Source organism: Takifugu rubripes, chromosome 19 (genome assembly GCF_901000725.2).
Source record: "Takifugu rubripes chromosome 19, fTakRub1.2, whole genome shotgun sequence".
Lineage (NCBI taxonomy): Eukaryota > Metazoa > Chordata > Actinopteri > Tetraodontiformes > Tetraodontidae > Takifugu > Takifugu rubripes.
Window position 1 is genome coordinate 7,048,223 of NC_042303.1, and position 11,354 is coordinate 7,059,576.

Sequence of the window (11,354 nt, forward strand, 5' to 3'; positions counted from 1 at the left end):
TCTTTCTTTCACAACATCATTTCAAACTAGTCAAACATTTTGAGTGTCATTCACCTCAAAGCAGAAAGCTGTTGCAGCAGGACACACTGTTTTTTTCATAGACTAGGGGTAGTTTTTCTTTGTCAGCAGTGAGGAAATATGGTTTGATTATTTTATGTCTTGATATATCTCAGACCTGCGTGAGAAGTACCTCATAAAAACTGATATTTTTACGCCAGTTTGCTTTCCGGCAGCATTTCCATGGCAACAAGACCAGCAGGCCTGTGCCATTCAAGCCTGTTAACAGTCCTTATCTGGAGGTCAAATTTAGGTGAGGAATTTTAAAAAGGGTTTCTGGAGCAGAACATCCAGTTTATGAATGAATCAGAAGGGAAAATCTTGAGCAACTTGAGCCATAAATGTTCCATTCTATTTTTGGTTTTCTTTTCATGCTGAACACTAAATTTATTGTGTTTATTTAACATTTGCCAGCTTCACAACACAACCTTTAAGGAATTCAACTTCACTTGAACTGCTCTGATTAATTGCTGGTAAATAGGCCGACTGCATTGATTGATCAGTCATCACTATTAAAATAAGATTAAATATTTCAGAACTCAAATGATTTTCACTTTCTGTGAACCTAAAAAGCTTCCGGATCCGACTGAAGACCGTAGTCAGAAATGTGTACACCTTTAATACATGTTTAAAAGCTTTAGTACACAACTTTTATACAATATTCTGAAAATGTGAAAACCAAAGCTCTACCATGACACCATCTACAGTCCTCTTAACTATTGTATTCCAGGTTTTGTGTGTTCAGCAGTTTCCTATTTCCCACTAATGTGGCAGTCTGATTATCAGATACAGCTGGACTGGATCCGAAGTGCCCTGTGTGTTCACATCAGCTGGGTTCACTGCTGCGTCATCTTTGCCGCCTCGGCCTTTATTAAGGTGATGAGTTCCAGGTTTATCAGAAACACAAATCTGAGACCTGCGATCTGCGGAGGCGGACACAATTGGTTAACATGATTCAATTCAGCCTGAATTTAGAGGATAAACCTTCCTGCACGTACCTCTACCACTGAGTTGTTGTTAAGTTTCCACTTGCTGCCTGACAGAACCGGCCTGCCGTCGATGTAGATGGGCCGCCGTCCCTCGTTGGCGATGAGGAAGTCCCCGTTATTTTTCAGTTTGATAATTCCTGCAGAGGGAAACGCACATGATGGTCACTTACACAAAAACAGAAGCAGCAGCTGCAAACAATAATCCAATATACAGCGGCAAGATCATGAAGCATTGGTTATAAAACAGTGTATTACTCTACCTTGTTTTCTCGATATTTTCCACGCCGGCCCCTCCAACGACAGATCTATATCTATAGGTTTGTCCTTGGTCGCCCTTCCCAGTGTTATCTATATGTACAACAAAGATAATGCTAATTGGCAGGCTGATGCCATGTCAACATGGCTCCTGTAGTTAAACGTACCTCTCTTGACCTCATGAGGTAGCGTACCATCCGTCCTCTTAACGCCGCCAGCGTCTGGTTGTCAAAGTCAGGCATGCTCATCCCTGATGACCCAACACACACTTCAATAGACGCAAACAAACACAAGCCTTTTCTGGGCGAGTGACCTTTTACACACCGGTGATATTGTCGACTAAGACCTGCCAACGAGGCAACTCTTGCTCCAGCTGCCTGATCTCCTTCTTTTGGTGACGATCGGAAATCATCAGTTCTGCAGTCAAAAACGGGGGTAAAGGGGAAGAATTAAATCACCGTTCAACATTCCTCTGCGGGTCAGACGGACAAGACCTTCACGACTGTATCTTACCGTGTTCCAGCACCTCATCTCGACCGTCCCTGAGTCACAGAGACAAAATTAGCCACTAAATATCTAAATACAAACATTTAGCTTGAGGTGAAAACTGCTGCAGTAAAGGGCGTCTTACTTTAACTTTACATCATCGACCATCTGCTCTGCATCAGAGAAGTTCAGCACCTGATCACCTTTAGGGAGCGGCTGAACTGCAAAAGCAAAACAGAGCCAAGAATCATCACTTTATTCAAGTAAACTCAGAAAGATTCCTCGTATACTTTAACCCCCTCCCCAAATATTACATTTTAACCCAATTAAACTGATTGACTCTTCAAACGTAGTTCCTTTGCACGTGCAAGATTAATTGTTATACCAGTTTGGTCTTCCAGTAGGTAGTACTGTTTTAGTAGCTGCCAGTGAACCAGGAGGCTCTTGGGGGTGCGAGCTGAGTGAAAGACGTGAGGGTGTTTACTCAGGAGCTCCAGGAATGTTTCCAGTTTGGGCTGACTTGTCTATTCAGGAAGGGGGGTGGTGTCAATGTTAATGCCAAAATTTGGTTGATCACCACAACAAAATCGAAAAGATTTACTTACAGAGCTGATCTTGGCCAGCAACGCCTCCTCGGCCTGACTGAAGAGCGCTTTGCTTTGGATCGCTGCGATGGCTTCTGGGTGCAGCTGACGCATGGCCTGCCATGCTAGCCTTGCAAGACAAATGGCAATAAAGGGTTCATTCCTAGTATTTCAAAGTGCAAGGGTGGTGTCAAACTGCTGCGCAAAATGTCTCTTACTTGGAGATGACAGGATCATAGAGAAGCGCGTACCACCTCTCTTTAATCTCCCGCAGTGTGAAGCGACAGCTGAACTTGACCCCCAGATGGACGCAGGTGAGGTCTGAGGTCTACAGACATATGGCGGCTCGTTATTTTGTGCCGCTTTATAAACAGAAGTAAATAACAATAATAACCAACCTGTAAAACTGCATTTATGAGCAGAAGGTCATCGGTGGATTTCCACCGGCCTAAATCTTTAGTGATGTGTAGAGGTTGTTTGCTTTTTTTCACTCTTTTAGTGATGGGTGCAGGGTTTACTACCATGGTGAGAGGCGGTGTGAGAACGCCTCCTGATTTTGTTAGCTGAGTTACATAAACACACACAAAAAATATCCATCAAAACGCCGCCGTCTTCCTATTCCTCTGAATAATCCATAAACTCTTCAGTTACGTACCTTCTTCTTCTCAGTAGATGAAGGCTCGCTCCCTGAACAGCGGACAGGCTCTATGACAGGCGTGCCTTTGACTCGACTGGAGGACTTCACTAAACTGCTCTCCACCAGCTCATCGTCAAACTTTTTCCTCTTTATTGACCTAATACAGAGACCAAATTCTGGTTTTGGTGCACAAAAGGTTTCAGCACAAAAAGAAAAGTTTTGTTCAAACCTGGACGAGCTTCTACGTTTAGGAACACCACTTCCAAAAGCTTGTGCTGCTGTCCTTTTTACATCTTTTACTCCAAGCGACTCTTCATCCTCAGATCGACTCTGGGCACCAGTGACCCCCATTGGTGACCCAACCACAGGGTCACCAGCCTGCATCTGTCCAGACACAAGTCAATCCAGTTAAAACAGAATACAAGTACAGTAGTTCTCATATTTACTGTAAATAATGACTCAATGAGTTAAGTTAGATTTTCCATGGGTCAATTTACAAGCCTTTTGGGCAACACTGATCAAGGAGAACAAGAACACTCCTTCAAATTTTAATTTTAAAACTTGTAATTCCAACTCTTGTTCCAAGAACCTGTAATTACAATGTGGCTTTACAGATACAATCTGTATTATTTGTAAGATAAATAAAAAGCAGCTTCTTGTTTTGATTCAGGTTTAAAGTAAATTAAAAAAATACAAAACCCAAAAAACACTAACGACTAGCGACATGTCTTTGTTTACATGCCATGTTAGCTGTGCACCGCTTCCTGTTGTCGTCCATAAGTAACGTTTGCTACAAAACACACAGCTTTGGGGACACAACAATCATGCCAATTTTCGCTGCACACCGATACGTCAAATTATCCACTGCAAATTACTCAAAACAACGCGGGTTTTACAATATAATGATACTGAGCTAGCACAGTGTTAGCTTGAGAACAGCTAACGTTGCGCCGTATGGCTCACCATTTCTTGATATCTGGCTTCTTTGCGATAGAAAATTCCGTGGTCTGGAGTTACAACGGTCTATAATTGGTCCTGATAAATATGTACTAGCTAGCTACATGACTAAGTATCTACAGTAAATGTTTAGTATCGCTCTCTGTACACATGTTAGCATTAGCTGCACCGTCGGCCTTTTTCCTTCTGCGAGGTTTTATTATGTTTGACAAACACCTTTGTGGCGCATTAGCGCCACCCTATGGATACTGTGTGGCATGGCAAATAATCCCGTACGATCATAAGCGTCATTGTCCATATTACATTTACAGACCCTGTTACTGTTTTTTTTACGTAAAACATCCCTTTATTCTCACTTTGAAATCATTCAAATATTTAAACTTCAATAAAATACAAAGACAAAAATGTATTAGAATAGTGTTTCTGAGATAGGATACTATATTATCATCATAATTGTTTCGTTTATGTCCAAAGAAATCCACCAAAATGTGTATTATCTGTTCATATCATACATGTATTGGCTAAATTATGATGTGGGTATAAATGTGCATTTTTATCTCAATGTTTTATGTTCTACACTTTCTCTATTGATGTCCAGACACGTAAAAAGCCATACCTCTTGAAATGCCTTTTTTGTCACTGTATCAGATTTAGTTCATATGTTGCACGGATAACAAACTGTGAGCTAAAGTTATACATATATAGTCAGTAGTAATAGAAGTTTATATAACACACTAGGTTTTTATTTTTTACCAAAGCCAGTTGGCTTTGGAAGAGCAAAGGTCAGTGTTACCAAAATGTAATCAGCTGTTCCTGGGATCATTCTCACTGTTTCTTGGAAATTTCATTAAAATCACTTTACAGACAGACAGACAGACAGACAGACGTCATCTGTCACATAACCTCCTTGGCAGAGGTAACAAAAGTCATCTGCTGCATCACAGCCACATGCAGCCCACATGGCCGCATCTCTCAGGAACTTTGGCGCTCTGGGGGCTTATTACTTGAAAGTGACTGCCTGCATGAGTCATGGGCGTTACATTGTGTTCCTTCACATTATTTGGTGCAGCTGATGTTGTTAAATCTCAAGGGGGGATGCCAAATTATGACGCACAAAGGGGATTATTCTTGTCCTAAGAGACAACTGTGCCATGATTAGCAGCAGTGAAATCACCAAAATAAAACGCGTTCTCTAATGCATAAAGTTAAACAGGGGCGGATGTCAAGCATGCAATGCTTTAATGAAATTTACACTCAGTTTTTCACAATTGCATTGAATTAGAATAAATACACGATCAGACGCTCGGGTCCCTATTTACAAAAGACGGTGGCGCATCAAGTTTAAACAGGAGTACATTGTACCGCACAATTGAACTAGAAATGCAAATAATTGTACAAAATGTAACTTTTTGGTCACTTTAAACAACACAAACACATACATCTACCCATCATTTTACCATCTGACTGACTCTAACCATCTTCACCATATTTCAGTGGAAGCTGAGATGTTTCAGACACATCCATGTGTCATTCTGAGAGGCTGCTGCCAAGCTTGGCTGATCATGCATCTCAGATTTAGAGACGTGTAATGTGCCTCATGTGTACTAGAAACATTCCTAGAAACAGTCGTCTGTGTGTGAGTGTGTGTGTGTGTGTGTGCACTGTCAGGAGCCTGCTAATGCTGATGTACTTAAGAGTGTCTATAATCAGATTGATCTTATCCAGACTCCATGTTCACTGAGCTCTGCCTCAGTCTTGCCTTTTGTGCAAATGTGCTTTATGTTCTGCTAGCGGAGGATCATCATTCGCTCAACCTTCTCCACGCCTCAGGCCCTCCACGCCGTCAGACGAGGGGTGCTTTGGTCTCTGCCGGGGTCAAAAGTTGAAGGATTGTTTGAAGTGATCCCCCATCCCCTCACGTACGCTTCCTGGGATAGCTTCGCCTGCTAGCGTGCGCTACCGCAGAGAGGCTCGTGCTGCAGTTCGTATCAGAGGAGATTAGAGCGGGTCATCGTTCAGTGAACTGCAGGTTGATGACATTTTCAGGGACCAGCAGTGTCCGTGTCATGGGCTTCACGGAAATCCCTTCTGGGTCCGGCTTGATGTCAAACTCCAGCAGGATCTAACATGGACAGAATACAGGATGACTTCAATGCATCAGGTCCCCTGGTGCTCAAGCACATTAAATCACCAAATGAAACCAGCCGGAGAAAAGTTTGTAACCACTGTTAAAAGTGCTGTTTAAATGTGCTATAATTATAACAAAAAGTTTTCAACTTTTTCTCCTTTTATACCTAATTTTTAGCCATTCACTTTAGTTATATTATTCATTCAGCTAAGCTAACATGCTAATAATAAAGACCACAAATTCACTGTTTTGGGATTTCTGCCTTTTTCTTTTGTCCAGTAGGGTCAATAATCTAATAGGACCAAACCAGCTCCTTTGCATCCGAAACTCACCCTGGCAACAGCGAGGTAGAGCTCCAGCTCAGCGATACGTCGACCTATGCAGCTGCGCTTTCCGACCCCAAAGGGTACGGAGGCATACGGATGGTGGCTCTGCTCCTTGTTCAACCAGCGCTGGGGCAGGAATTCATCCGGGCGTGGAAACACGGCAGGATCCCGCGATGTTGCATAGTGGCAGAGGGTGATCAGAGTCTGCATGGAGTCAGAGAGCGAAGACTCAACACCCGCAGTCAGATCAGTGCAGCGTGCCGGTGCACGTTTGCCCTTGACACACTCACGTTTTTTGGGATGAGGTAGCCTCCGACTTGAATGTCTCTCTCTGTGATCACTCTGGCGTTGGCAGGAATAACGGGGTACAACCTGAAAAACAGGAGTTCGCCCTTTTTGAAAAAGGTAAAGCAAATGTTTCTCCAAACGGGGAGGGAAACCTTTTGATTCCCACCTGAGTACTTCTTTGATTGTGGCCTTCAGCAGAGGCATCTGGGCCACGTCGGCTGCCGTCGGTACCCTTCGACCCCCCAGCACGCTCAGCACCTCCTCCCGCAGCGAGGCCTGCACCGCCTGGTGACGGGACAGCTCGTACAGCGACCAGGACAAAGTGCTGGAGATCTAAAAGGAGAGGTGCGGGTGACCGGTGAGCTAATCGGCTGGACCAGCAGGAGGTCGGCGGCGAGGTCGGTCCTACCGTGTCCACTCCCGCCAGGAGCAGCTCGGTCACATTGCTGTAGACGGTCTTCATGGGCAGACTGGTCCGCGACAAGAAATAGGTGAGATATCGCCCCTCCACCTCCTCTCCGCGGGCGATTTTCTCCGCCTCGGCGGCCATTCGCTGGTCGATGTGACCCTTCGCTGCAGCCAGGGAAGGTCAGATCATTGACACGCTGTAGCTTTCATGTTACTGTGCACATGTGTATCATTTCTTCTTATTTTCTCATCCCAAAGGCAGTTTGATGAGACGTACCGAAGTCAAACATATAGTCCCAGCACTGGCAGAAGACGTTCCAGGGTTTGGGGAACAGTTGGTGCATCCAGCTCGGCATCGCCATGGTGAGGAGCGTCATCACAAACATGGTATTGATGCACTGAATGAAACGCTCCGTCTCCTCGGGGACGATCTTGTCCAGGCAGCCGATTCTGGACTCGAACAGCACCGAGGAAACGCCTGCGATTAAAGGAGAAATGCTTCATAATCAGGTCGTAATGCCGCAGAAACCCGTGCAACAACAGCTGTCGTGCGCGTGGGACACTCCCCCTCACCCTCGAGGCCGAAGCGATAGAACTCGCTGGCGATGTCGGTGACGAGGCCCTGGGAGCTCCTGCGGAGGCGGAGTTTGGTGATCAAGTCGTCGACCACGCTGTTGAGGGTTTGGTCGTAAGCTTCCACGGCCTTCGGTCGCAGCATGTGCTTCCCCAGGAGGCTCCTGATGGACTGCCACTCCTCCCCTTCGCTGGAAACAGGAAATTATAAAGAGGATTTAGGAAGTGACCACAAAGATGACCGAGGTTGTGGGTGTTTGACGAGACAGAGTGGAAATAAAGTACATCAAAGTCCATGGTGCCTAATGTAAGTGGCTCAATTGACTCTGTTTAGGACCTGAAAGTGTCCTTGAGGATTTTTTTCCGTTTGAATAAAAGATTTTGCTCAAAAATTTCAGATGCAGGCGAGTCTTAATGAGACTGGGGGACTCACGATGTCAGCAGTCCATAGTGATGTCCTCGGAGTCTCCTGTAGTCCTTCCAGGAGGAGAGGTCGGAGCGCATGGGGTGCTGGCCCTCCTTCCTGAGGACCTGCTCGATCAGCGCCGGATCAGCCACGTGCACTGTCAGGATCGGACCGAAGCTCGCCTTCCACATGGGCCCGTACCGCCTCACTCCTTCCAGCTGTGACACAGGAGACAGACAGAGGCCTGGACGGGTTAAGACCACATTGGGCTGCTCGATCCACATGCAAAAATCCAACCTTTCAATTGAACCGATCCTGGAGAGGTGGATTAATCTTCCTTCTCCGACCTTGTGTGGTGCAGGATTGCTACAATAATGCAACATTTCTGACACTTTACGACTTCTAATGCTGTGATGGAGAAGCCCATCACGGTGCTTATCCAGCAATCACATGAGACACTCAAATAACCTCCCAGAATTTGTTCGAACTCTCCAGTAAACTTCATTTGGAACGAGTCAGAAAGTGCACGAACGGTGCCCTTTTTCTGCTCGCATCCTTTTCACTCAACATGGGGTAATAAGTCTTATTTGGTCCGCGGTATTTGTGCAGCGTGCGGGGTTTGGGTGCGTCCTCGTACCTGTAACTCATGCAGTCGCGACAGTCCCCGTTTGGCGAACAGGTCCCAGGCGAAGCTGGCGACCGACGGTCCGGGCATGTCGCCCAAAGGCTTCACAGCCTGCGGCCGGGCTGACGCGCACTCAGCCCACCTCTCCATCCACTTAACCAGAGGAGAGGCGCTCCGGCAGGACACCCTGAGAGCTTGCTGCAGCATCTTTCTCGCACTGACCATGAAGCGGTGGCCGGACGCAGATCGGAACTCATTTTTATTTGCCCAACTGGAGGCTCTATTTATAAAGGGGCGTCGTGCTCCTCGAACCCGCGCAGATAAACCGAGAAATTTGCTTATTCTGGGCCAATCGTGGATGCAAATCCGGCCGAGGCTCCTCCCCGGCTGGATGGGAGCGCGAAGACGCGGGGAGAGCCGAAGGTGTGTCCAATCAGAGGACAGGAGATGGACCATCCCAGACACTGCACACGTGCAACTCTCCCCCCCCCCCCCCCAACACCCCCCCACACACACACACACACCAACCCCCCCACCTCCACCCCATCTTACACATCTTGATGTCTATAATGTAATTTCTATGATATAAAAATCCAGACTGCAGAAGTTATTGCGCATTGTTTGTCGCTGTTTCCCAGATTAGGTAGAAAAGTGGAAGGAAGCAGCCTCTGCCAGACCTGCAGGGCTTTGTTTACACAGATATGGCCCCCGCTTTTTGCTGAGTTGGTGGGTTTCCCAGCCAGGGAGGAAATTCTGACCTGATTTCATACGAAGTGGAATTTGTCCAAAGCCAGTGTGTGTGAAGTAAACCCCCCTCCCAGGTTTGTACCCAGAACCGTCTGTGGCAGTCGCCCCCATTATTTGATTTCCTTCAAACGATCACCCTAATTCACAGAATTCTCACTCTTTCCCCACACTGCTGACCCAGAGGCCAGACGGGAGCTGAACAATTGACCGTTTGAACAAATTTAGAACATTTATTGTGGATATTGTTTTAAAATATTGAGTTATTGAGTTGGAAATAGGAATGAGCTCATATTGCTCTCATTGCGTGCGATAGTAATCGAGAGATTATGAAAGCAAGATGTTTTACCTTAACAAACTCCTGAGAGCAGCAAAAATGCGAGTTGTCCACATATCGTTTACTTTTCGGTTCACCATTAGCCAGGTCGAACAATTGAATTGTGGGAACAAGCGTGAAACACTGACGGCTGGAGTCCCCTACTCATACGTGTAGCATTTGCATTTTTATTGTGTTTTACAGTGGACAATCTGGTTTGTGCGTCTTTTTTTTTTGATGACATAATGGCTTCACAAAGGTCAGATAAAGTACCAATCCAATCTCCTGCTCTCTGAGCCAAGATTAAGAGGGGAATAATGAGCTGTGATGGTTATGGGATCTTGTCTGGTATATTTCCCTCTATTAAATCACTAAAATGGTGGAGATGCAGTGACAATGCTTTGAAGTCGCTCTATCTCAGTTTTGCTTCAACTTGGAAAAGAGAAACAAAAAAGATAAAAAGCGGTGATCATGACAACAAAGCCAAGGGACATTGCACAATGATCACAATAAGAAATGATGTGAACAAAACATTTGTATTTTGTATTTAATGACCAGCGGAACACTGCTGTTACATATCGGACTTTTTGTTGCTGAGTTATGCAAAAAAAAAGAAAGAAAGAAAAACCCTGCTGGGAGTTATCTTTAAGGGTCAGGAAGATAAAGTTGCTGACCTATGAAATGCACATGTACACACAAACAAGCGTCGATCAGTCACCGGTTCCGTTATAGGTGAAATTGATTCCTTTTGCAGAAGCGTGTACACGGCTGCACAAAACCTTTTAATGCACTCTTATACTTTACTACATTTGAACATCCCTTCTTCTGCTGTTTTTTAAAAAAATATTTCCATCCTGTGGGGAACGCTTCTCTTCAGTTCCTGCCCACAGCTGGATGATCACTTTGGACCACACACACGGAGGAAGAAATTAAACTCCCCCAAAAATCCAGCCTTTTGTAACTAATCACCTTGGTAACAGGGGATTAATATCGATTAAGGGAAGTGTAAGAAATCCTGCAAAAGAATGCTTTCTTTGTGCTGTTGGGGTTGTGTGAGCTGCTGAGTTCCAGTTGTAGATGTAGAGGTCAGCGGGGAGAGGAACCAGGTATTCACCCTCACTGTACTGGCATAATGCCCAAAGTGGGGGAAGGAGGGTGCTAAAAGTATGTTAAAAGTTAATGGCTGCTGGTCTTGGTGGTATCAGAAGGGTGTGTGGCTCAGAGGTGGAGTGGTGGGTCTGTCAACAGGACACTGAGGATTATATTTGATCCGCTTCTGCACTCGTAGAAGACTAGGTTGAAGATTCCATCTTCTTAGGATCAAAAGGGAAGGAAACACCAGCTACTGGCTCCCCAACCCCCACACAATCGACGCACATTAACCATGGAGGCGTCCCCGGGGCACAGATGTGAACCAGCGCTCAAATCTCTCAGATCAGGAAGGTCTAGACATGTTTGGTGACCAGTCCAGACTCCTGTTTGTTCAAGCTGATGTAAACACTGAAGCAGGCGGGATGTTGTGTGCGGCAGGTGGGACCAGTTGGGAGCTGCAGCTGTTCTCCCACTGACAAAGAA

The 11,354-nt window shown here is 45.6% G+C and overlaps 2 protein-coding genes across 3 annotated transcripts; both read right to left on the reverse strand.

Moving 5' to 3' along the window:
* Positions 1-655: 655 nt before the first annotated feature.
* On the reverse strand, positions 656-4,189 carry mcrs1 (microspherule protein 1). 2 transcript variants are annotated; one of them, XM_003973098.3, is made up of 14 exons: positions 3,972-4,189; positions 3,238-3,392; positions 3,027-3,165; positions 2,770-2,934; positions 2,590-2,699; positions 2,393-2,501; positions 2,173-2,311; positions 1,933-2,008; positions 1,815-1,843; positions 1,626-1,718; positions 1,469-1,551; positions 1,307-1,394; positions 1,056-1,183; positions 656-980 (listed from the first exon to the last, which is right to left on the reverse strand). In XM_003973098.3, the coding sequence occupies exons 1-14, from the start codon at positions 3,972-3,974 to the stop codon at positions 894-896; spliced, it is 1,404 nt and encodes a 467-aa protein (XP_003973147.1). In that variant the 5' UTR covers positions 3,975-4,189; the 3' UTR covers positions 656-893. The 2 variants fall into 2 exon arrangements, with proteins under 2 accessions (XP_003973147.1, XP_011612007.1); XM_011613705.2 differs by having other exon boundaries at positions 3,027-3,392; positions 3,972-4,181.
* Positions 4,190-5,187: 998 nt separating this feature from the next.
* Positions 5,188-9,111, reverse strand: cyp27b1 (cytochrome P450, family 27, subfamily B, polypeptide 1). Its single transcript, XM_003973097.3, has 9 exons — positions 8,732-9,111; positions 8,122-8,312; positions 7,689-7,879; positions 7,393-7,593; positions 7,117-7,280; positions 6,874-7,040; positions 6,710-6,791; positions 6,426-6,623; positions 5,188-6,087 (listed from the first exon to the last, which is right to left on the reverse strand). Exons 1-9 carry the CDS (start codon positions 8,942-8,944, stop codon positions 5,974-5,976), a joined length of 1,521 nt encoding a protein of 506 aa, XP_003973146.3. The 5' UTR covers positions 8,945-9,111; the 3' UTR covers positions 5,188-5,973.
* Between the last annotated feature and the right edge of the window lie 2,243 nt (positions 9,112-11,354).

Bases quoted from the DNA above. Each gene is read 5' to 3' on its own strand.
- mcrs1 (XM_011613705.2), bottom strand. The intron at 1,552-1,625 runs GTGTGTAAAAGG...TTGGGTCATCAG, and splicing joins CTTAGTCGACAATATCACCG to GGATGAGCATGCCTGACTTT. The intron at 1,395-1,468 runs GTACGTTTAACT...TTGTACATATAG, and splicing joins ACCTCATGAGGTCAAGAGAG to ATAACACTGGGAAGGGCGAC.
- cyp27b1 (XM_003973097.3), bottom strand. From the start codon at position 8,944: ATGGTCAGTGCGAGAAAGATGCTGCAGCAAGCTCTCAGGGTGTCCTGC. The intron at 7,281-7,392 runs GTACGTCTCATC...CCCTGGCTGCAG, and splicing joins GGACTATATGTTTGACTTCG to CGAAGGGTCACATCGACCAG. The intron at 6,624-6,709 runs GTGAGTGTGTCA...GACTCCATGCAG, and splicing joins GCTACCTCATCCCAAAAAAC to ACTCTGATCACCCTCTGCCA.